Source organism: Gobius niger (genome assembly GCF_951799975.1).
Source record: "Gobius niger genome assembly, chromosome: 16".
NCBI classification, from domain to species: domain Eukaryota; kingdom Metazoa; phylum Chordata; class Actinopteri; order Gobiiformes; family Gobiidae; genus Gobius; species Gobius niger.
This window is the reverse complement of record NC_136867.1, coordinates 5936721-5962076: the sequence shown is the minus strand read 5'-3', so window position 1 is coordinate 5962076 and position 25356 is coordinate 5936721. Positions and strand designations below refer to the sequence as shown.

At 42.5% G+C, this 25356-nt stretch overlaps 1 protein-coding gene across 1 annotated transcript in view; it reads right to left on the bottom strand.

Annotated features, from left to right (window-relative positions):
* The window catches only part of stxbp6 (syntaxin binding protein 6 (amisyn)), a 110101-nt gene that overhangs the window by 24205 nt on the left and 60540 nt on the right, over positions 1 to 25356 (bottom strand). Inside the window, exons 2-3 of the mRNA XM_079573229.1 lie at positions 12222 to 12352; positions 9360 to 9525 (exon numbers count right to left, since the gene is read on the bottom strand). Coding sequence (XP_079429355.1) covers positions 9360 to 9525; positions 12222 to 12352 — 297 coding nt within the window. The remainder of the gene's footprint in view (positions 1 to 9359; positions 9526 to 12221; positions 12353 to 25356) is intronic.

Genomic DNA, 25356 nt, shown 5'->3' with positions numbered 1-25356 from the left:
AGACCAAGTCACTTCCTCAATAGCTGTGTTTTTCTTTCTTTAAAAAAAAAAAAAAAAGGCAACAAAATGTAACAAAAATGTGAATGTTGCACCACAGAGTCCGATTTTTCACCAAAGACGATCTGAATAACAAGTACGTTGCCAATAGTCTTAATAATTGTTGCCATGTCAGTTTTAGGACCATACAGTGGAACGATAATCGCGATGACATAGCACAAGCGACTGAACAACCAGTTTTAAAGGTCCTATATCATGCTATTTTAGCCATTCCAAAGTTAAGTATAGGCATGTATTTTTGTGATAAATATAAGTGTTTTCTGGAGGTATTTTTCGAACCCGGAAGACACAACGCTTCGATTCAGTTAACTCCGCCCCCTCTCTCCGCGCATACAACTTTACCGTAATATAAATAAACAGCAATAAGTGAAATTGTTTCACAATGCAGTTATACAGAGTTGACATCTGCAACACAGCTTCATAAATGGCTAACACACACAAGCTAATATGCTAACCCGCATTTGGACTGACTCACCGCTCTGCTCCATATGGGACTCGCGTTGGTTATAAAAGTTAATCCACTTTGGTTCTGGCGAAGGTTCACCAAACATCCATCAGAGACAGTCACAGAGAAACAATATTTTGGCTGATAGTCGCTGAATCACGGAGAAAAAAAAACAGCTAGACGAGTGGCCTCTCCTTGAAAAAGGTTGAATAAAGTCCTCGTAGCCAAACGCGCTTCTTTTTCTCCGTGACATGATCGTTAGGTAAGAATAAAGAACAGGTGTGTCCAGAATAGGTTATAACGAGCTCCATCTTCAGCTGCAGCGCAAACATGACGTCTGTTCAGACGCGATGTGTTTGTTTTGGCCAAAGCTGACCTGGAAGCACCTCGGGCACATCCTTTTTTTTATTTTTTTTATTTTTTTATTTTTTCTCTTTGTTTTTCTCTTACGACAGAAATAATGAAAAAGCTGTTTTACAAATTAAAATCAGGCTGTAAGACATTACTTTACAGACGTCGAGCACTTCCGTTCCGTTGTTACGACACAACTGAACAGTCGTTCACCAGGAGAGGGCGGAGCAGCTGCTCAGAGAGCAGGATTCAGGAGGATTACTGAGAGCTGCGTGAATGAAGCCACAAACCACTCTGGGGGGGTTTTTGATAAGGAAATAGCAAAACAACATGGCTAAAAGCTCAAAAAAGTCGATTTTGCATGATATAGGACCTTTAAAATAGCTGGAGGGAAATTGATGGGTTGACAATAACTGAAAACATCTGGATCAGCATGCTAACTGTCTGCACGTGAGGATCAAACACCGCTTCTCTGTATTATTTCTATGGCTAATGTCAACAAGAAAAAATACATTGAACAGGCTAATGCTAACAGCTAGAAGAAAAATACACTGAACAGGCCAATGCTAATGGCTACAGGAAAACATACACTGAACTGGGTAATGTTAACGGCTAAAGGGGAAAATGCACTGAAAAGGCTAAGGCTAACAGCTGCAGAAATAATACATTGAACAGTCTAATCATTATCTTGAGGGAAATTGCCTCAGGATAATTTGCCCGAGGAAGACCCTGTGTGGTTGAAACGTTGCATTTTAATACACTTTGTGCAAGGATTAATGGTGTGCGGGACTTCCTTTATGTAACTTTATTGTAGTAATCTTTAACATGATTCTGTGTGGACTGACTGGCTGTAACGGGTGAATGGTTGACTGAACTAATGTTTGTATTTGAGTGGTTGAATACATTTTATATTGTCCTGAATTAAGAGAACTACTACTACTACCAAATCTACTCAAACCTTAGATTTAATCTGTTAATTCAAGTAGATTTATGTCATTTCTTCCTTAAAACTATTCTTGTCCCAGTGCACTTCTTTCAAATGCCAGTGTTGTACATAATATGTGACCTAATTGGGTGTATTGACAGTATTTCTACCTTTTTTTCTCCCATTTAACTCTAATAATGTTAAAAGTACTCACTGATTTGTGTAATACTGTTTCTCAAAAGCATCTTGAGGGCTAGAGGGGTTATGTTGGAGGGCCGGATTTGGCCCCCGGGCCTGACGTTGCCTACCCCTGCTATATACCGTCAATGATTGTCACTCACCTGCTCAGAGACGGCAGATGGAAACGAGCTCAAGCTAAACCATCTTTAATGAATAGGTTTTGCACATTGTCCTAGGGCTGTGCAATTAATCGAAATTCGATTACGATTTCGATTACTACACTAAACGATTACAAAATTAGCATAATCAATATTTTTTTTCTTTCTTTTTTTCTTCTTTTTCTGGCAAAGCAGACTTGCATTATTTCATGGCGCTGGGATTATTTTCCCTTCACATTTCACCTGCCATGGCTCATGCTTTTGTCTGACATAAAAACAAACAGCGCTGTGTGATGATGTCATCAGGCCGCGCTGCTCAGTTTGCTTGCGCAGGTGTGAGGGCTGGCCAGCAGGGGGCAGGTGTGAAACAGAGACCTCTCCTTAATCGAGGCAAACTTGAAATCATTTGTACTTTTATGACTGTTCAGAAAACAGAAAATGTTCAGCATAGTTTTTTTTTAAATTAATAAATATAAAAATAAAATAAAGACTTTTTTCAAAGGCAACAAATAATCGTTTGAATAATCGTGATTTCAATTATGACAAAAATAATCGTGATTATTATTTTTTCAATAATCGAGCAGCCCTACATTGTCCTGGTTGACATTAACTCATTGACTACAGTGACGCCTATGGGAAAAAACACTTTGAACTAGCTATTGGATAATAGCTAGGAAAAATGCATCCGACAGGCTAATGCTACTGGCAATAGGAAAACACATTTAATAGGGTAATGCTATAGGAAAAATTTGTTGACCAGGCTACAGAATTGTGAAAAGTTCCCCATGAGTGGCCGGCTTGTAAACATTCTGCACACACTTTTTATTTCTAACCTCAAAGTTTGATGATTCCAGGTGAATTTTGTGCACTTGGAATCGGGTGCCGATTTTTCTCCACAGTCAGAATGCATAATTTAAGCCACAGCCTAAAACCTAAAAACCTAAAACGCGAGTGCTTGTCAAACACGTCCTTTTAAAAAGCCTGGATCTTGCATAATAGAGCACATTTAAAAACCAACGGCGAGTCCAAATCCAGATGGGGCGGACGGTTCTGGGGTTTGTGTCCATAAATACTGATGGTGAATTATGTATGGTGACGCAGAGAGGAGATGAGGTTTTGGAGGTGAGCGGATCGATATGTGGTTAGAGCTCTGCAGGGCTCGGGCGGAGATTTACTCACAAAGTCCCACCTGATCCCAAATGTGGAAGGCAAGAACAGCAGGGACGGCTGGAATATTCACAACATGCTATCGCGCAATATTTATGAAGGCCAGACACTGCAGGAGAATAAGAGGACGGCACATTTAGACGGATCGGATTGGTATATTCTGTTTTTTTCGGAACCGCTTGTACGAAAGACCATAGAAATGTGCTTTTTCCCTCATATTTATGTCAGTAATCTACAGCAGGAGTTTCAAATTGATATCTCTCTTAATTTTTGTGCTACAATTGGTAAGCCTTACTTCCCGAGCCACCGTCACACACAAAATCATTCTACAGCAAACATGTCTTCCCACTAACGGCACAAGCAAGATCGTTCATTTTCCCCCTCGGGACAGTAATAGTCCTGTGATGCGGAGCAGCTGTGTAGTGTTTTCAGAATAATCCCATTAAGGCGCTAACTTAAACATATTACACTCCGCCTAAAGGGCTCGTTACGGGATTTATGCTGCACTCAGAGTCCAGCCCTGTCCACTGCAACTGTCCATTTGGTCTGGCCATAACGTGCTAGTAAGTGTGTTCCAAGCAGTGGCGGTCAAAGTGCTAGGTTTCAGTACTCCAAAAAAGAAAAGAAAATGCGGAAGTATTCAAAGTAGAAAGTACAAGTCGTTTTGCAGCTTCAAAAACATTAAAATGGCGCCCGTTTTCATCCCAAATGCAGCAACACGACGGGGACAAACTTTCTTCTTCTTGTCGTGAGTCTTTCGAATTGACAGAACAGCTGCACAGCGCCACCTACTGCTCTGGAGTGTGCATTATTAGGCTTAAAGATTAGATAAGACTAGATAAAAGTTGGTCATTTTATACTCACTACTGCCACCTCAGGTCTTATACGTAACTGCAGCTTCTATATTAAGCTCGTGCATGACGGCACTTTGGACCCGAAGTAACAACTTTCTGAGTGACAGTGCAGGATTTTAGAGGCAGTTGTGGTGAACAGGTCTGAGCTCATTCTACACACTGGGACATGGCTGGAACATGTAGGGGGAGGAAAATACTTAGTCTTAAAGGAATAGGCCACCGTTTTTACATACTGAGATATGTTCTTATCTTAGCTTTGACGAGTTCTTTAGGACCTGTCTGGTCTTCCCCCGTGCCTTCAGTCACGTAAACACAGCGCAGACGGCGTTAGCATTTAGCCTCTCCCCCTCCCCACTATAGCTCCAAAACAGGTCAAGATAGAAGCTACCAAGCTCTTCCACGGTTTCCCTATTTAAATATGGTTATGTGAAGTGTTCCACTACAAAGTATAATTACACAAAATTAAACAATGTGGATTTTCTCAGCGGATAAAAGGGGGAACTATATTGTAAGGCGTAATAATACCAGGAGTAGTTCGAAATCCGCGCAGTAATCTTCACTTTACTGTGCGGATGCCAAATTACTCCTGGTATTATTACACTTCACGTAACCATATTTAAATAGGGAAAACGTGGAAGAGCTTGGTAGCTTCTATCTTGACCTGTTTTGGAGATATAGAGGAGAGAGGGAGAGGCTAAATGCTAACGCCGTCTGCGCTGTGTTTACGTGACTGAAGGCACGGGTGAAGACCAGACAGGTCCTAAAGAACTCGTCAAAGCTAAGGTAAGAACATATCTCAGTATGTAAAAACGGTGGCCTGTTCCTTTAACATTTTTAAATCCCGTATAGTCCCCTTAACAAATGAACAAAACACCATTTTTTGTTTTAACTTTGGAGCCTTTGGAGCAATTCAGTGGATTAGAAATTGTTGTTTTTATCGTTGAAATGTAGTGGTAAGTAATCAATGGTTTTGTGTAGCCCAATATCACAACAGGCGTTGCCTCATGGGGCTGCACCGAACATTAAAGCAGTAAAACAGAACAGCAAATAAGACAATGTAAAGTTCAGGTGAATTAAGTATCCAGACATAGTGTCCGAATAAGCGTCGGCAGCAGGTGGCAACTAAAAAACCCAGGGGAAGAAAAGAGAAACCTTGGGGAGAACCACAGAGGGAGAGATCGACTCCCATGGACGGACAGGCTGTAGACCCAGGGCCGACGGGAGTCCCTGAGTAATAAGTTCTAAACATAAATACTACTCAAGTAAAGATCCTCAAAAACTCTGCTAAGTACAATATATGAGTAAATTCACTTCGTGACTGACCACCACTGGTTCCAAGTAATATTCAGTATATTCTTACAGGTTCAGACTGCAGAATAGTGACCCGGATATGATTTTATGTGCCTTTATGTGTTCTGCAATTCAAGTAGACGAGCGCGGGAAAGGAAAACAACACCTTTGAATGAAGTCCACGTTTTTATACTCTTTTGTGGTCAGGAAAGTGCCAGTGTCGGTGTCACCACCTCACAAAAGGCCACAAAAAAAATCCCCATCTTCCTTCTTACAGCGTTTGGGTTGTAAAATGTGCTGGCTCCGTCGGCTTTGCACAATGACTTAAACTCTGCCAGACAAACACAAACACAGCAGATACAAGCTGCACTTAATTAGAAATGTGAACGATCGAGAAAAAGGATTGGATTCCCTCCAAAAATCCAAACTGAGCGTGGAGACCTGCAGTGATGGCGATGTCAGATAGAGGGCAGCACACCATGACTCTCAGGGAAATCGACTGTTTTTGAAAAGGAAGCTCTAAAGTGAAAACCCACGCATTTTGAGCCTGATTGACCAACAACTGTCAATCGCCGACTTTCTACCAAGCCCATGAAAGAAGGAAAGGTTAGCGCACGAAAGGAATAAGTCGGCGGAGGCTTTCTCCTGTTCCGTCAAATGGACTGATTGAATTTCGGACTCTGCCGGATGAATGTGCTCGGCCGTTTGAGCGAGCAGACGCACATGAATTTACATGGCCCCGCACAGACAGGTGCCGCAGCTTTCATGAATAATCCGTCGTGAGTCGGCACGCAGCTCGCTGACAGAGGCCGGGGAGGTTAAACGGGAAGGACAATGTATGCACACAGACGGCGGGCTGGGGATGGGGGGGGGGGTTCACAAGCGGTCACTTTATGAGGTACAACACTTTAACACTCTTTGCAAAGAAGTGGTTTGTGTGAAGGTTCAAAATGGCCGTCCAAAATATGCAGGACGGGCTTTAGGAGGATTTAAACATGGGATTGAAGTGAACGCAGGAGGCACAGGAGATTGAGAAACTTCGCATTGGAATAAACTTAACTTGCTTTAAGGCGAAACATGCAGTACATCTTTTGACTTTTTGAGTAAAAAAACAGACCAGACTCAACCTTTACAAGTTTATTTTTCAAAACCTGTTTTCTCAAAATTAGTTTTCTGTTACTCTTGCAACAACATCTCCACGCTAGTAGTTTACAGACCATATGTTTAATCTGGCGCTATCCATTGTTAGCTCAATTGTCACTAGGGGTTGGGAATTTTCAAAAATGAAAAACTGTCAACCTCTTAACCCCCCACTTTAACCAAGCACATTTTCCCCAGGTCAGCTTTACCCAAATCTAAAAGCTTCTCGACTGGAGTTTGCAGCCTTATAGGCCAGTGTAACGCCTCATTTGGAAGCTAAGACCTACAAAGCTCATCGTGACTTTTTTGTTGCGTTGTCGCTGCATTTTTGCTGTGCTTGTGTCGTGTTTTTGTCTGTTTTTTTGTTTTTTGTTTTTTTGTGTTTTTGTTGTATTTTTTTGCTTTCTTCATTGTGTTTTTCCCTTGCTTTTTTGCCGTGTTTTTGTTGTATTTTTTTGCTTTCTTCATTGTGTTTTTCCCTTGCTTTTTTGCCGTGTTTTTGTTGTATTTTTTTGCTTTCTTCATTGTGTTTTCGTCACTTTTTAATCGTGTTTAATTGTGTTTTCCGGCACATTTTCCTTGTGGCTCTTGTGTTGCTTCTTTGTTACTTTTTTGTTGTGCTTTGGTCACTTTTTGATTGTGTTTTTGTCGCTTGTTTATTGTGTTTTTGTCACTCCTTTGTTTTTCACCCTCGTTTTCGTCGCTGTTTTGACGCTTTGTTCAAGAAGCTTTTAGATTTGGCTAAAGCTGAACTGGAGAAAATGGGCTCTCTTCTGGTGGGGGTTAAGAGGCTAAAATGCTTATATAAACATTGAAACATTCTTTTGTTGAAACAATTAGTGGCCTATTAGTTATGTTTTTGAAAGATAAAACATGCGTTTGAGTGATGTCACACCGTAGACCCATAGAAGAAGTGAGGACCATATAGTCAGGTCAAAACACTTAACATAAGACAACCTTCTTAAACCTACATTCTGCCTAATGCTCTTTTTAATAAGTGGTGGGACAAACGGCAAAGTTTTATATCATGATTTTGTTTAATCACACTGTGGTTGGTTAAATTCACTTGTCTCTATAACTGTGAACATCCCTGTTTGAGGAGTGGGCGTGGCCTATGTCTGACTGATTTAACAGAACACACCTAAATGATAGACTTTTAAAACACTATATTATATTTCTGCACACACATGTAAGATGGAAACAAACATGGAATGAGTTTCTTGGCCACAACCTCAAACACTGTCCTCTTCAAACCCTGGTGTCAGACATATTTTCATCTCCGCTGTGATAGATGTTTCAGTGAATAACGATCAAATGAAATGTTTATGCTTTTTATCATGTCTGGAGAGAAGCAACATTCAGTTTTGTAAAGTCCAAGCAACCATAAAATGCCTCGTTTTTTTTTTTTTTCGCTGGTCACCTGCAGTGTCTCGCCTTTCAGCAATCAACTGGCTCGATAAGATTCATTTAGAACATAAGGTTGTCCAAAATGTGGATCGTGAGACACATTTGGTCCTCCAGGGCAGGGGTTCTCAACCTGGGGGTCGGGACCCACTAGGGGGTCGCGAGACGAATTTGGGGGGGGTCGCCATAGCATATAGATAATATATATATTTCAATATTATTATTATGGTGTTGTAGGATTCATGCTATTTTACCAGGGTGCCATTATTTGTTCTAAATTTAATTCACTTTTGTTTTAGCCATTGTTTTTTCTTTGTTTTTTAAGAGTTATATAGGTTTAACCTCTTAACTCCCGCCTGAACCGAGAGGATCTTTTTCCTCACGTCATCGGATTTTTTTTCCATCATTTTTTTGTTGGGTATTCGACTCATTTTTGTAACTTTATCATCATTTTCTTTGACATTTTCTGTCACATTTTTGTCAATTTTTTATCACATTTTTGTCACAGTTTTTGTCAAATTTGTGTATTTTTTTTTGTACAATTTTTATCAATTTTTTGTAATTTTTTGTCACATTTTGTCACATTTTTGTCATTTTTTTGTCACATTTTTGTCATTTTTTCATCAATTTTTCGTCACTTTTTTTGTCAATGTTTTCTGACTTTTTTGTCACATTTCCATCATTGTTTTCGTCTCAGTTCTGTCGCTATTTTCACAGCTTTTTTCCATAAGCTTTTGGATTGGGGTAAAGCCAAACTGGAGAAAATGTGCTCGGTTCTGGTAGGAGTTAAGGGGTTAATGTCCCTGTTTTTCCCATGGTCTGACCCGGGTGGGGGTCACGATCCTAATTAACTGTTATAATGGTGGTCGCGGCTCTAAAAGGTTGAGAACCACTGCTCCAAGGTGTTCCATTTGGTCTGTGACATTTGTGGAACGTCTGTCATTAGTAATCACACAAAATCGCAGAATAATCCAGGATATTTCATCATAGATCTGTGCGAGTCTGATCTTCCTACATGCAATGAGATGATCATGTTTCGCCAATAAATTTCTTTCCATTTTGTTCCGACCAAGGAAGATAGATTGGGCACACCAGATATGGACAGTTGGCACGAATATTGGCATCATTTTCAATCTTAGGATGTTCAAACCAACCTCTTGGAAACACGACGCACAAATAAAAGATAAAATCTGATAAAGTGGCCTTTCTGTAATGTTATAAAGCTATGGTTCTCAGCTGGATTGGATGTGAAGCCATATATTTATTCATTTTTTAACGTTGCCAAATAAAATTAATCATCGAGGGAAGGTGTTTGCCTCCACGGGACCCTTGAGTTTCCAAACCCTCCAGCTGAGAACCTCTGCGTTAGTGGGAGTCGCCGTCCTTACCTCCCAGCAGCTTGGCCTGACAGTTGAGGAACTCGGGCTTGCGGGTGGAGCAGTAGCGCTGGCAGGTGTGGTGCAGGATCTGGATGAAGGTGCACTTCTCCCCGGAGGAACTGGCGACCCACTGGTCCAACGCGGTGTCGAAGACCAGGTCGAACTCTGGACAGTCCTGGGACGCACGGGCGGAAGGGAGGGTCAAGTCAGAGGGGCCGCGACAGTCAGCCATTAGCGGATTTTTCACATGGCAAGTCAAGCTGAGGACACACTCCGCGATTATTGTCAGTCCCAAGTGATTTTGTTTTTATTTAGTGCGATTATCCATCTTCTTCTTACGCCCCATGAGCCCCTCAACTCTGGGTGTGATTTACCACATGCTCCTGTTTCCTCTAATTGCGAATCAAGATCTGAATACAGGTCCATCTCAATAATCAAGAGGTGCATTTTAATCAACAGGATACCGTAAATTCTCTAATACTGGCCTGTATTCCTTTAGCGGCCGGTTCTCTAACAGAGGCCGGGTCTCTAACAGAGGCCGGGTTCGCGGCTGGCGGAGGCAAATTAAAGCCGGTCTCTAAAACAGGCCGGGGCTTTTATTAGAAACTATAGCGGTAGAAATATTCCCCATGTAAGGAATTTGTCTCATACGAGTGTAAAAGAAAACTCACGTGCAGGAAGTAAACAAACGGGAACCCGGGCCGAGGGGGGCACTGGGGAGTGGAGCTGATCTGAGCGTAACTTTGACACAGATTTAGCCACTTTTCAAACCTCCTGTGACTATATTTGGAAACAGGGTGAGCAACAAATGCTGTGTGACCCTCCAGGGTTTTAATAAAGTCACGTCTTCAAAGCACGTCCAGCTGCTCCGTGTGCAGGTCAGTCCCACACCTCAAAATAACTCCTCCCATCAGCGCGAGCGTCTCGTCTTCTCTCGGGTCAGTCTCATGATCGATCACAAACACAAACGCTCCGTCTAAACTCGCCTTTTACACAAGATAACAACAAATAATCCGGTCCGCGGTAAAAACGAAACAGAAACCTGCAGTTGCATTGATGTCAAAGTTCCGCTAACAGCAACGAAACACTTCCTGTTGTCCCGACAAAATAAAAGGCGTCAATGTTCCAGCCGCTGGGAGAGGGTTTGAAATGTTAATAAATGAACCTAATATTTTAGGTGCAAATGGACACACATCTCATTTTTCTTCATTTTCCTGGTCATCCGTTTTGCTCAAATAGAAATAAAGGCCTGCCTCTAATTGTGGCCTGGTTCCAATAAAGGCCTGGTCCTAGATCCCTTGAGTAAATAAAGGCCCCGGCCTATATTAGAGCATTTACGGTAATTGGCTGTCTCATCCTGGAAAAAAATTCCTAACCCCGCTGATGCCGCAGCACCTGCCAGGTCAAGCCCAGGGAATCACTCAGACAAAGAAACAGGAAAGCATGTGGCACGGGAAGAGGATCTGGTGAAGAATTTTTCTTTCTTTTGTTTTTTAAACAACAGTGAACAGTGCAGCATGTTCCCGAGCTACGTAAGGACATCTTTTGAAATGTTACGGGGGCTGATCGTTTAGAAAATCATCTAGAAATGTGACCCGTCGCAAGAACGAGAGACACAAGTCGGCAGCCCAAGCTTCGAGAAAAACTGGTGGTTTTCGCTTTTTTGCAGAATGCTTCAGTTGAAGCCACGAAGAAGCCTCTCCATGTTTAAAGCAGTACTAAGTAACTCTTCCCCCTAGAGGCCATAAGCGCAACTGCAGGTGTAGTAGCAAGTTAACATTCTTTAACTTGTTAATACGAGCGATCGCTGTTATTGTTTACTTCTGCAATTTTCGCCGGATGTTTTGGTGAATGGTCGGCAACAGCTGATGCATCCAGGTCTCTAACACGGTTTTATAAAATGATACATCTGTTACAGCGCAAGAGAAGCAATGCATTGTTTATGGACATTGTTTTTGCTGATTATAGGATTTTAATAAAATGTTTATCAAATATGAAAATGTAAAATGCCTACCACGGCCAACGGATGTGACGACATCGCGATTGCTCGTATTGTCTTGGAGAGTAAATACTACGCTGACAGGAAAGGCAAAGGGAGAGAGGGTTACTGTGCATCCAATTATACAATGGATATATTTTTTTTCACTCAAACTTGGCTGTAAATACTGTTTAAAGTGACGTTAGCCCACAGTTAGCTTTGCCCGTTAGCATGTTAGCTTCTTCTTCGTGATTTCATTAGTGTGTATTGCTTTCTCCGGACCGGTGGCAGTCAAGTTGCAAACATGGTTTTTTGCCCAGAGACACCAGGGGGAGATGAAAGACCCTCCAATCATCCCATAAACACTTGTATTACCCCCACAGGGACTACGGAAAGGATTTATTAAGGTAAACACGTTACTTAGTACTGCTTTAAGATGCAGTATTGGTACATTTAAAAGCGTACACTTTTAGGTTCAAACCGGCTTGTTTAGGGAGATTTCTGGAGCGTCCAGTAGGGGTGTGACTTTGTCTGTGTGTAATTCAACTTGTCACACAATATTATCAGATTTCCACGTGTTAGACATTGTTGGAAACTTTGGAGACGACACTTTCACAAGCTATGTCCCGCTCGAAATGCCCCAAAACCGAGTTGTGTCCCCCCTTCTCGTGATGGGTCACAAAAACTTGTTGGAAATCAATGGCTCAAGCGAGACTTCTGGTATCTCACAGGACATTTTGTTTCTACATCACAGCCCCAAGGTAGATAGTGTATCACCTTTAATACTTGCAAACTATGAAATGAGGACCTTTCATCGTACGAGGACTGACTTTGCTAAGCAGTTTTAAATAGAAAATGCCGCTTCACTCAGTAACGTAGAAGTAGCACATTACTTTATTGGAGTCAATGCCGTTGATCTGTCGGAGCTGGTCGATGGTCCACTGCGACCGCTTGACAAACGCCGACGAGCCCTGGAACTGCTTGACTTTGGTGATGGACAGGTGAGCCGGCTTCTTATTGGTCACTGCGGACACAAACACATGAAAGGACGTTTGAGTTTCTCTACAATGGTGGATAAAAAAAACAACCTTTGAGTTTACAATTACTGCAAGAAAATAAACCGATAACCACAGCTTTAAGAGAGCAAACAGGTCCAACATCTGAACATGGAAGAAATAGACTTCAGCCTGCACCGTGGTTGATAATATTTTCTGCTTAATAATCTCTCAAGTGACGCTGTCCAGCCCCTGTTACGCGGCCCTAAGGTCAGTGGAGGAATGCTTTGGTCAGACCCGTCCCATTCGTGGGCTTAAACACAAAAGACCTGCTAACAATGAGCAGCTCACATCTGCAGCCAACAACAATGACCAGAGCGTTTCTGACACAGAGATAACCCTCAAAAGTACATCGTTCATCATCGTAGTAATAATAATGTTTTGGTTCGGAGGGGGTGACATTGTTGCTATGAAAGCTTTTTGTTGTTTTTCTTTGGTCACCGTTTTAGTCGGTAAACTAATGGAAGTTTTACGTTCAGCAAAATCTTTGAGCGCGTAACAATATTGAATGACCAGGTTATTCCATCAGTGGATTTCTTTTCCCCTGATGGCACGGGCTTATTCCAAGATCATTTCCACACATGGATTGGCCATTGCCCCCTCCTGGAACCGCCACCTTAATTTGGTGGAGGGGCTTGAGCACCTGAACCATCCTGGGAGCTCTGTTGTCGGGGCTTCCCATGGCAAACAGGTCCCAGGTGACTGGTCAGTCACAGAGCGGTTCAGAAGCCCCTTATGAGAGACCAACAGGCCAGGTTAGAATCGTGAGGCCGTCCTTCTGTGGACCCACCACCTGCAGGAGGAGCCATAAGGGGCTGGTGCAATGTGATGCGACCCGGAAACGGAAAAGTGGAAGACAGTGGAAGAAAGTGGAAGAAAGTGGAAGTGGAAGAAAGTGGAAGAAAGTGGAAGAAAGTGGAAGTGGAAGAAAGTGGAAGTGGAAGAAAGTGGAAGAGGAAGAAAGTGGAAGTGGAAGAAAGTGGAAGTGGAAGAAAGTGGAAGAGGAAGAAAGTGGAAGAAAGTGGAAGAAAGTGGAAGTGGAAGAAAGTGGAAGAGGACGAAAGTGGAAGTGGAAGAAAGTGGAAGAGGAAGAAAGTGGAAGTGGAATAAAGTGGAAGAGGAAGAAAGTGGAAGTGGAAGAAAGTGGAAGAGGAAGAAAGTGGAAGTGGGAGAAAGTGGAAGTGGAAGAAAGTGGAAATGGAAGAAAGTGGAAGAGGAAGAAAGTGGAAGTGGAACAAAGTGGAAGTGGGAGAAAGTGGAAGAAAGTGGAAATGGAAGAAAGTGGAAGAGGAAGAAAGTGGAAGTGGAACAAAGTGGAAGTGGGAGAAAGTGGAAGTGGAAGAAAGTGGAAGTGGAAGAAAGTGGAAGTGGGAGAAAGTGGAAGTGGAAGAAAGTGGAAGTGGAAGAAAGTGGAAGAGGAAGAAAGTGGAACAAAGTGGAAGTGGGAGAAAGTGGAAGAAAGTGGAAATGGAAGAAAGTGGAAGAGGAAGAAAGTGGAAGTGGAACAAAGTGGAAGTGGAAGAAAGTGGAAGAGGAAGAAAGTGGAAGTGGGAGAAAGTGGAAGAGGAAGAAAGTGGAAGTGGGAGAAAGTGGAAGTGGAAGAAAGTGGAAGAAAGTGGAAATGGAAGAAAGTGGAAGAGGAAGAAAGTGGAAGTGGAACAAAGTGGAAGTGGGAGAAAGTGGAAGAGGAAGAAAGTGGAAGTGGGAGAAAGTGGAAGAGGAAGAAAGTGGAAGTGGGAGAAAGTGGAAGAGGAAGAAAGTGGAAGTGGGAAAAAGTGAAAGTGGAAGAAAGTGGAAGAAAGTGGAAATGGAAGAAAGTGGAAGAGGAAGAAAGTGGAAGTGGAACAAAGTGGAAGTGGGAGAAAGTGGAAGAAAGTGGAAATGGAAGAAAGTGGAAGAGGAAGAAAGTGGAAGTGGAACAAAGTGGAAGTGGGAGAAAGTGGAAGAGGAAGAAAGTGGAAGTGGAAGAAAGTGGAAGAGGAAGAAAGTGGAAGTGGAAGAAAGTGGAAGTGGAAGAAAGTGGAAGAGGAAGAAAGTGGAAGAAAGTGGAAGTGGAAGAAAGTGGAAGAGGAAGAAAGTGGAAGAAAGTGGAAGTGGAAGAAAGTGGAAGTGGGAGAAAGTGGAAGAAAGTGGAAGTGGGAGAAAGTGGAAGAAAGTGGAAGAGGAAGAAAGTGGAAGTGGAAGAAAGTGGAAGAGGAAGAAAGTGGAAGTGGAAGAATCTTTGGGATGTGCCCAATACAAGGTATCGATGCCACAGTGAATGTGTGCTGTGATCAGAGCTAAAGGCCCTACAACCAAATATTAAAGTGTGTAACTTTTGTTGCTCAGGCAGTGTCTTGGTCCAAGAAAACAATTCTTCAGTCACCAAGACACTTGACCTTTTTTTTCCCCCTAATAATGGGGCTACTCCGGGCTCCACATAACATTGTAACATATGGCTTTAGCTTCCTATTGTTACCATAAGGAAACCATTAGCTCAGGGGCTAAGTGAGGCTTGGCGGGCGGATGTATGACGACATCAGTGTGTCCTCAGGCTGCCCCGGTCACGAGGATAACCGCTCGGCCATCTTTCCTGCTGTAACCCAGCACCTGTTTACAGTTCACAGGTCACCCCCCCCCCATCCCCTCCAAGCCTCATATCTGCGCGAAATGTTGCCATTCCTCGTTTCCGCTAGCTATTGTGTCACCTCGGGAAGCGGGAAGTGGATTTCTGGTGTGCTTTACAATGGTTTTCGTCATTCTGCTGGCAGTCACGAGCTGTTTGTTGGAGTCGGGGCTTCACAACACGCCTTGATTTAGAGAGTGGTGTGGGGCTTGTGTAGGTAGGGCCGAATGTTTTGTGCGAAGCATTTGGCAAACACACATGGGTCACTGAGAGAGTCAGGTCAAAAACGGTCCACTTAGGTCCAAAACAATATAGTGATGGATAGAAGCAGAAAGTTACTCGCTGATTTGTTCCGAGGGGAGTTGATGAATAATCTAGTAATCAGTGGAAGAAAAAAATAACATTAACACTACAGTAGAGATGTTGTTGCAAGAGTGTATAAAGAAAACTTCAAACTGGCTTAAAATGTAGTGGAGTTAAAGTCACAAGTTCTCAACATAAATGAACTCTACTCAGTTACTGTTGCGTAGTAAATATACTTTGTTACTGATCGCCTACTAGCTACTGCTAGTGTGACGGCAACTGCTCTGGGGTAGAAGCTGGGGCGGCCATCAAACCACCACCCACACACCGAGGTGAGGTGGTCTAACCCAGAGAGTGTTGCCCAAGGACACAAACACAGCGGCAGTCGGCTAGGATTCAATTCCCCTAACCTATCCGTTAGAAATCGACCATTCAATCAATTCAAGGTTCAAGTTCAAGGTTCAAGGTTTATTAATGTCCCGAAGGAAATTATTATGCAGCAGGAGTCCACACATAATAAAGCAAAAACAAACAAATAAAACACAGTGAGACAACAATTGTGTTTGGGACGATGATCACACAGTCACAGCATCATCAGTCCGGCTCTGAAGCTGAGAGACAATCAGCATAAGATCAAATAAAGCCTAGTTTGCAGCAGCTTCACTGAGCAACATGTGATCATTTACCTTTGCAACAGCCTCTGGAATAAAAGAGGCCCTGGCCCGACGAGTTCCAGTACTGGGCACTCTTACCCGGCCTCCGGCGGGGAGTAGGTTAAACTCCTTAAAAAGCGGATGGTCCGGACACTCCATTATCTGTTGGGCTTTACGTACAACCCTTTGGCTGTAAAGGTCATGTAAAGGTCATGCAGCTGAGTCTGCTGTGCACCGATGATTTGACCTGCTACTCTGACCAACTTCAACAAACAATTTTTGTTGGTCACAGAAAGAGCCCCAAACCAAGATACAAAACAAAATGTCAAAACTGACTCAATAAAAGACTGGTAAAAGATCGTCATGAGGACATTACAAACACTGAATGAATTGATTTTTCTTAAAAAGAAGAGTCTTTGCTGCACCTTTTTGCAGATGGCGTCAGTGTTACATTCACTCATTCACAACGCGCTGCTGCTGGTCGCCGCACGAGCAGCGTCCCCCTCTGTCAAGTCTTCCATTCAGACAGTAGTTGCGTTGGAGCCTCACAGCTAGAAGGTTCCAGGTTCAATTCCCACCTGGACGGGGCCTTTCTGTGTGGAGTTTGCATGTTCTCCCTATGTCTGTGTAGATTTCCTCCCGGTACTCCGGTTTTCCCCTACCACTAAAAACATGCCTGTTTACACGCATGTATCTGTTCATGTTCATTAGCATACACTGTCCCGACCAAATAAACCATTAAATAAATATATGTACAAAATTTACATTATAAATGCTCATAATAAAAGTGAATTTACATGCATTTCCATTAAAAAGTTTCTGCGAATGAAGGGTGGTGGTTACCTGGTTACAGTAGTCAGCTGAATGGTGCAATTGCAGCATTTACCCAGCAGAGGGCATCGGGTGCGTTTATTGATTTCACTGGATGTGTGAGCTTTTTCTGTGTTTTTGTTTTCAGCCACATTAATTCACTGTACCTTGTCGGAATTAGTTGCTTTACCTGTAATGCCATGAATAAAAGTTCATCTAGGTGAAATGAATCCTAACGCTAAGTAAAAGTCAGGGGAGGACTGGGACTGAAAAACAGCCCTGGACTGTGACTAGCGTAATTGTGCACTTCCACAAATACATATTTTAACCTCTTACCACCCGCCTTAACATTAACGAGTGCATTTTCCCCAGTTCGGCTTTTCATTATTATTTTTTTTGACTGGTATCATCAGCAAAAAGAACGGGAAAGGCGGTCGTAGAAACAGAAGCAAAATCCTTAATATAAATAATAAATAATAATGGTCCCAAAACTGAACCTTGTGGTACACCATACTCCACGGAATTCCTTTTAGATTCATGTTTTTTTTAATGCTTTTTTCTATCTTTTTTTTTTCCCTCACGTTTTGTGTAGGTTTTTTATTGTCCGTGTTTTTATCATGTTTTTGTTGACTTTTCATCCTCTTTTTCTCGCTATTTTGATGCTTTTTTTTTAGCTTTTAGATTTGGGTAAAGCTCGGTTGAGGCGGGACCGGTGGCCCTAGAGCCAGTGGCCCTTCTGTGCTCTTCCAGAATGGACATATGGCCAGTCCGCCCCTGGTAAAAGTATCACATACTTTGAAGTCTCTGAGCACTTTTAATGCTAAACAAAACAAAAACTATCCCAGAGAGTGTTTTCTAAAGAAAATCGGGCAAGTTTTTCGTCACTAACTTGGTCCATAGTTGCAATGCTCTGTTGTTGGGCACCGATGTTTGAGCTCCTGTGTAGCAATCTGTTGTTCGTTTTTTTGTGGAGTAGAGACAACCTGCGAGTGATTAATTACTTTTCTTCTTCACTTCTATCCACTCATGTCCACCGGTAGGCTTTGCCAACTGTCAGTTTTTATACTCTACGTGAAACTTCATGCAATAAATCAGCTTCCATCTTCCAAAAATGTGCATTAACGCCTATTTCAAACACCCCCTCAAGCGTGCAGATAAACAAATTACGCAAATTACGGCTTCTAAATGTGAAATCTGGTGTTTCCATCACTCGTTAGACACTCAAAACTTCAAAATGTGCATTAAAATCCAGTGATGGAAACACAGTTGCTGTTGCACACACCAACACACACCGACACTGGCGGTGAAAGCAGCCTGGTTGACTTTGCTCTGCTGCCAAAACTGATAATAGGGTGTTGTGGCCTGCTCTATCTTTCGTCATAGATGCAACTGTCTCTCGTCGTCTCGTTCCATGTCGATAAAACATTGTATCAGTCATGCTCTTCCTCATTCGCGGCTCACTACAAACTCGCTTAGCTCCATTGTGTCTTTGAACACGTTTGCATATCGCCTTGTGGCTCGTAAACTCCGTTCCCTTGACCGTGCGATATCCTTGCATCCTTTTTGTCCGTCAGTGTCTTGCTCAACAAAAGAATGCACTGGTGGGAGCAGGGCCAGACCACTGACCTTTGCGTAATGGCTGACCGCTCTGCCAACTATAGGAAATGGAACGGCAGCGGCGTCCTGGATGCGATACGCCCGTCCATAATGGAAATATCCCGACGCCCAGCCGCTCGCCCTTGACTCCAACGCACTCCGGTGCATGCCAAACAGCAGGAAGCCGGGGGTCAGCGAAGGAGTCGGAGAGAACAGGCATGTCCCCCCCCACGCCTTTGTAATCGCTCATAATGGAGGACAACGCGAGTGATTGATGGTGATGAAAGACAATCACATACCAAGTCTAATCGAGCAGCATTTATGAGCATGGTGTGGTGCCGTGCATGCAAAATCCAACCGTATGGACTGGTCGGGGTTAGACATTTTGTTGAAATACCCTGAAGACTTTAAAGGTCCTATATCATGCTAAATCAACTTTTTGGCTATTTTAACCATGTTGTTATGATCCTTCCTTGTCAAGGAGCCTTTTTTTCCTTCATTCACGCAGTTCTCAGAAATCCTCCTGAATCCGGCTCCGCCCTCTCCCGGTAACGTTGTGACGTCAGAGCGGAACGGAAGTGATTGACGTCTGTAATGTACTGCCTTACGGCCTGATTAGCAAAACTTTTTCATTATTTCTGTTATACCGTCAATAGTTGTGAGAAAGAAATAAAGAAAAACAAACACACCCCTGAGCATCTGAACAGATGTCATGTTTGCAACTATTTAATTTTATTGTATTTATTTTAACTATTTATTGTTTTATGCAGGTTTTAGTCTATTTTTTTTGGTAGAGCTAATAAGTATTGTATCTGTTTTTAGGATCTCATGTGCAGCACTTTGGAAACATCTTTGTTGGTTAAATGTACTATACAAATAAAGTGGATTGGATTGGATTGCACCGAATGGAGAAGGAGCTCTTTCTAACCTACTCTGGACACCTGGTCTTTTTTCTTACCTAATGATAATGTCACAGAGAAAAAGCGCGTTTGGCTTCGAGAGGAAGGACTTTACTCAACCTTCCTAAAGCAGAGGCCACTTGTCAGAAGTTGGAATTTCTTTCCGGGATTCAGCGACTATCACCAAAATAATGTTTGTCTGTGACCGTCACTGACGGATGTTTGGTGAACCTTGGCCAGAACCAAAGTGGATTAAATTCTTAACCAGCGACGATGGAGAGGCCAGAGCGGCTGGTGAGTCAATCCAAACGCGTGTTAGCGTGTGTGTTAGCGTGTGTGTTAGCTTATGTGTTGCATTGTGAATAGGGCTGATGGGTATATCATTATCGTATCGATCTTGAGATATGAACATCCAAGATATCAATATCGCAAAATAAAATATATCGAGATATGAACATCCAAAATATTAAAATTGAAAAAGCAAGATATAAGTTATATAGATTTTCATCAATAAAACTGCACTCTTTTGTACTATGATTTAATTTTTTCTGAAAAATGCTAAGTTTTCACCTAACCCAGTTATATCGTATCACATCGATATCGAGATATCTGGCATGAATATCGAGATATGACATTTTGTCCATATCGTTCAGCCCTAATGTTGAAGTAACTTCACTTTTTGCTGTGATATTATATTTCTACTACTGCAAAAGTTGCATCAACTCAGGGCGAGGAGGGCGGAGTTAACTGAACTTTTGTGTTACCTTATTTTAGTCTTAAGAGCGGAAAGGGAACAATTAGCCATGTGCTCTTGTGGTTTCGTTATGGGATTGGAAAAACGTACGTCACCAAGGGCTTTCTCAGTAAAGTGAATCAGAAGACTGTCATAGTCTGACTTGGACTCTTACGAGCCGACATCGACTATTGAGCGGCTTCTGCAACATATTCCGTATGGTTTTCTTGTAAACAGTGACTCACATTTAGTTTTGTGTACAGTTTGTTTACGGTGCGGAGCCCTGAAGGCACGACTTCACCAGGTTTCAGGTTTCACGCCATAACGGCAAATAAACAGCACATTTACTGTATGTGGAAAAAGACAAATCACACAGTCAGGAGTCCAGCTCATCCACTCCATGGTGCTCCTTTCAGGATTTCTGCAAATCCACATGATCCTAATAAAGTGATAGCTCCATGAGAAAAATCCTTTCTGGGCCCCGGGGGATTTCAAGTCAGAATCTTTGTTCCATCCCATAAAACACTTGTAAGCTTTTATCTGTGATATATAATGTAGAAGGCTGCAAGACATTATAGTTTCCAATAATTTGCCTTCACCTGGACATGTTGTAAAATCTGTACTGTCAAGTAAAACAGAAATCACACATCAACCAAAACGTATAAGAAAAATCACCCTTTTTTCCCCCCCAAAGCTACTCCGCCTTTATGAAGCTTGTCAAACACATCTTTTAGCAGCTTTATTACTGTACTAAAAGTTTCTCACTATCCATCATAACAAGTTACAGCCTCGAAGATGTCGCAATACATCCTTTTCTGGACAAGAACTGAGCCATAAATCTGCCGCGTAAATGGCGTGGACCGACCGACAACTAGAATATGAATGGATCGCTGCAAAACCGCAAGGCGTCCGAGCGACTTCTCAAAGCGAGAATTACTGCGAGCAGCCGTTTTAAATTCCTCAAAGCGCTGCATTATCACAGCGCGGTGAATAATGATGACAGGAGAGCACACGGAACTGTCCAAACTCAAAGTACAGGAGCCTGAGAGGGTCGAGAGTTAAGTCACTGCTTAACTTAAGGGTTAGATAGGACGGCAGGGTTGTTCCAGGGTCAGCAGTCTACAGTGTGTGGACCTCAGAGTCAGTTATCAACGACAGGTTCAACATTTTACACAGCTGTTGCACTTGAAGAAGGTGTGTGCATTTTGTTTTAACCAGTCCTTTGTGAAGGTGAGACGCTGCAGGGAAATAAGGGGAAATAATAATTGTACATTTGTCAGTTTGAACACTTTGCTGTGCATTAGAAATAAAAAATATGAGGGGAAAATGTAATGCAGGTTTTCTGTCATTTTATGTTGTTATATAAAAATAAGATATGTATAATAAAAAATGGCGAGAATTGCCTATACTTTGAGTAGGGCCCGGCGGATATTTATTTTTGGGGTCCATTACCGATATGAAGGGGGTTGCCCGATAACCGATAGACAGGCCGATATTCGAAGTCATTTAATTTGATGTATTGTTTTCTCAAATAGCCTATAGTTAATCACTTATTATTATAGTAAAGGTTTCAATCATAGAAATACATCCATTTTCTTCCACTTTTCCGTTGCTGGGTCGTGGGGGCAGCTGTTGGAGCTGCTCAAATCCCATTGCACCAGCCCCTATGGCTCCTCCTGCAGGTGGTGGGTCCACAGGAGGACGGCCTCATGGTTCTAACCGGGCCTGTTGGTCTCTCATAAGGGGCTTCTGAACCGCTCTGTGTCTGACCCGTCACCTAGGACCTGTTTGCCATGGGAGACCCCGACAACAGAGCCCCCAGGATCATTCGGGCGCTCAAACCCCTCTACCACGTTAAGGTGGTGGTTCCAGGAGGGTCACAGAAATACATATAATTATATAATTATATAGAAATATGTCATGAAATATTTCAAAAAGCCAATGCTGATCTGCAATTCTAAAAATATCTGCTCTATAGCCCTGCATATGAAGCTTCTAAACTTGCCAGTGTTGAAATGTGGCAGCAGGGGGCGCTGTGTTTGGGCAAAGGGCTGATACATTCAGGACATTCATGTTTAGTAGGTTCTTCAGAGGGAGCTTGTTTGAAAGACAAAAACAATGAAGGTAAGTTCCTGTCTCTTTTGGTTCCGACGTCGCCGTAATGTTTCTCTGCTCCCCTGAGGCCTAGGGCTCATTTTAAAGCTCTGACTGAGCTCTTTCTACTGATGAACAAGTCTCCCTTTCGGTTCTGAAGAAATCGGCCAACAGCCGATATTGAAAATACCCAAGTATCAGCCCGATAATCGGTCCTGTCATGCGCTAATTTTGAGCAACAAAATCTAAATATTGCATAGACCCAGGTTTAAATGTATGGTTTTATTTTATTAAAGGGGCTAGATGCAAGTTAGTCATTTTGTGCTCACTACTGCCACCTCTGGTCATGTGTAACTGCAGCTTCTACATAAAGCTCATGCATGACTAGGGCTGGGTACCGTTTTTTTTTGTTGATACCACTACTTTAACGATACCTGCTTTTCGGTACCGGTGCCTTAACGATACTTTTTTTGATACGTATTTTAATTGAGTTAAAAAAAAATGTGTGTAAAAAGTATTGTATAAACTAAACCTGAGAAAACCTTCAACATTTTGTTAAGCCCAAGACTGTACAGAGTCTGTAGGAGCGACGAAAGTGGAGATTTTGTTGTAAGAGTGAAATGGAAACCTCATTTGGAGAAAATTAGCTTTTAATAATTCATGTAAATAAAATATGAGAAAAATGGACCAAAATAAGCCAGTATCGGACATTCTCTAAGCGCAATATCATAACATTTGTGACAAATGGCGTCCATGACTTGATCCTTCCGGCCCTTCAGTCTCATGCTCTGTGTCATGTTCACACTTCCTCACGGGGCCGAGCGTATGTTGTGCTTGGCCTTTTCTGTTTCCGGCACGAACTGTCAGAATCACAGAGCAAACATTCTCACGGATGGACTTTCCCTCGTCGAAATATTGGCACAGCTACGGATATTAGGACAGAAACTGGTGCCCCGGCACTCGATGATGGGAAGGCTTGGCTCGTGTGCACTTTTCCAGACACTGCAGGTGAATCGGAAGAGAACGTGCATTTACAGATATGACTTGTACACATTTGCTTTAGAGACCTGACATAAATAGAGTGTGAGAAAAAGAAAAAAACATTGTGTGTTTAATACCGTAAATTCTCTAATATTGGCCTGTATTCCATTAGCGGCCGGGTCTCTGACAGTGGCCGGGTTCGCGACTGGCGGAGGCAAATTAAAGCCGTCTCTAAAACAGGCCGGGGCTTTTATTAGAAACTATAGTGGTAGAAATATTCCCCATGTTAGGAATTTGTCTCATACTCGTGTAAATGAAAACTCACGTGCAGGAAGTAACAAACGGGAACCCGGGCCGATGGGGGACGCTGCGGAGGAGCTGATCCGAGCGTAACTTTGACACAGATTTAGCCACTTTTCAAACCTCCTGTGACTATATTTGGAAACAGGGCAAGCAACAAATGTTGTGTGACCCTCCAGGGTTTTAATAAAGTCACGTCTTCAAAGCACGTCCAGCTGCTCCGTGTGCAGGTCAGTCCCACGCCTCAAAATAACTCCTCCGATCAGCGAGAGCGTCTCGTCTTCTCTCGGGTCAGTCTCATGATCGATCACAAACACAAACGCTCCATCTAAACTCGCCTTTTACGCAAGATAACAACAAATAATCCAGTCCGCGGTAAAAACGAAACAGAAACCTGCAGTGACATTGATGTCAAAGCTCCGCTAACAGCAATGAAACACCGACAAAATAAAAGGCGTCAATGTTCCAGCCGCTGGGAGAGGGTTTGAAATGTTAATTAATAAATTAACCTAATATTTTAGGTGCACATGGACACAAATGTCGTTTTTCTTCGTTTTCCTGGTCGTCCGTTTTGCTCAAATACAAATAAAGGCCTGTCTCTAATTGTGGCCTTGTTACAATAAAGGCCTGGTCCTAGATGCCCTTGAGTAAAAAAAGGCCCCGGCCTATATTAGAGCATTTACGGTAGTTTGAATGTAGCTTGCAAGCCAAAAAGTGTGTGTACCCCTGGCTTATTGAAACAAATGTGTAAAATGAATGTTTTAGAGGCTCAATGACCAGGTAAGGAGGTCTTTCGGTGAATAATAAATGCACTTAAATAACTATTTGTTATGTAAATACTGTATGTGGAGAAAAGTCCATTCAACAAAATCAGAGGTTGGAGTAGTTAGCACTTCTTTGCTCAGGTCAGGTATGGTGTGTCCACATGAAGTAAATACTGTGAGTATCTCTTGACCGCCGCGGCCTTTCTGTCCGTTCCCAGGCTGAACACCGTAGCTTTAAGAGGTTTCCATAGCAATAGCACACTTGCCAGACACGTCGAAGACTAATAGCTTTCTTCAGGGCCATGCAACTTTCCCTGTTAGAGAAGCAAGTGAAAACATGTCTTTGACTCGTCGTAATGGTCTGCTTAGAAAAAGTTTCAGTGTATCTCAGCAAAATCAAAAGCTTTAAGCAAACTCCCATGGGGATTTTTGTTGGTTTTGTTTCATCATTGCTTGAGTAAATGACTCTGTGCATGACGTGAGTATCACTGTGACCCGCACAGTCATTTCAGCAGTTCATTGGTAAACTATTAACAGTCAAAACACATTGATGCTGCGTTTCAGGTAAGTGGTACATTTCTGGTGGTAATTACAACGTAAGCTAGGAGATGATCATAGTGGTCTGACAGGAGATGAAAACAACAATGGCATGATGTTAATTGTATTTAAAAAGTATTTAATAGAACATATTCAGCAGGTTTTGAATTACATCTGGTGTGAAGAAATGTTCATATAGCGTTAGCATCTTATTGGCTACATGTTGTGGCTTTAGCAGGAACACTCTGAGGTCATACGTCGTCATCTACAAGTGAGAAAAGTTCCAGTTACCAGTCGCCTGGAACACAACATTAGTCTCAAATGAAAGCAAGCTTCCTTGTGTGACTTGACTTATGGCCGCTGGTCACTCTCCTGTATGACCGCAACGCTATGGGGCCGACATTGTCCGGCATTGCTGTTGTACCTCCATATATGGGCGGCAAAACAAGCTAGTTTTCCATTAGCTAGCATTCCACTTTACACAAGTTCTAAGCAACTGTAAAGCCTGGTTTGTAATTTTTTGGAACTTTCTACAGCTACATATTGCTCCTGTGATAACATTGGGTTTAGAAATCTCGTACACTCGTCTGCTCTTATGTAAAAGCACTTTGTGACCATGTCTGTGAAAGGCGCTATATAAATAAAGATCTTCTTCTTCTTCTACTAATGAGGGCCAGACTTTGATTGACAGGCCGTTA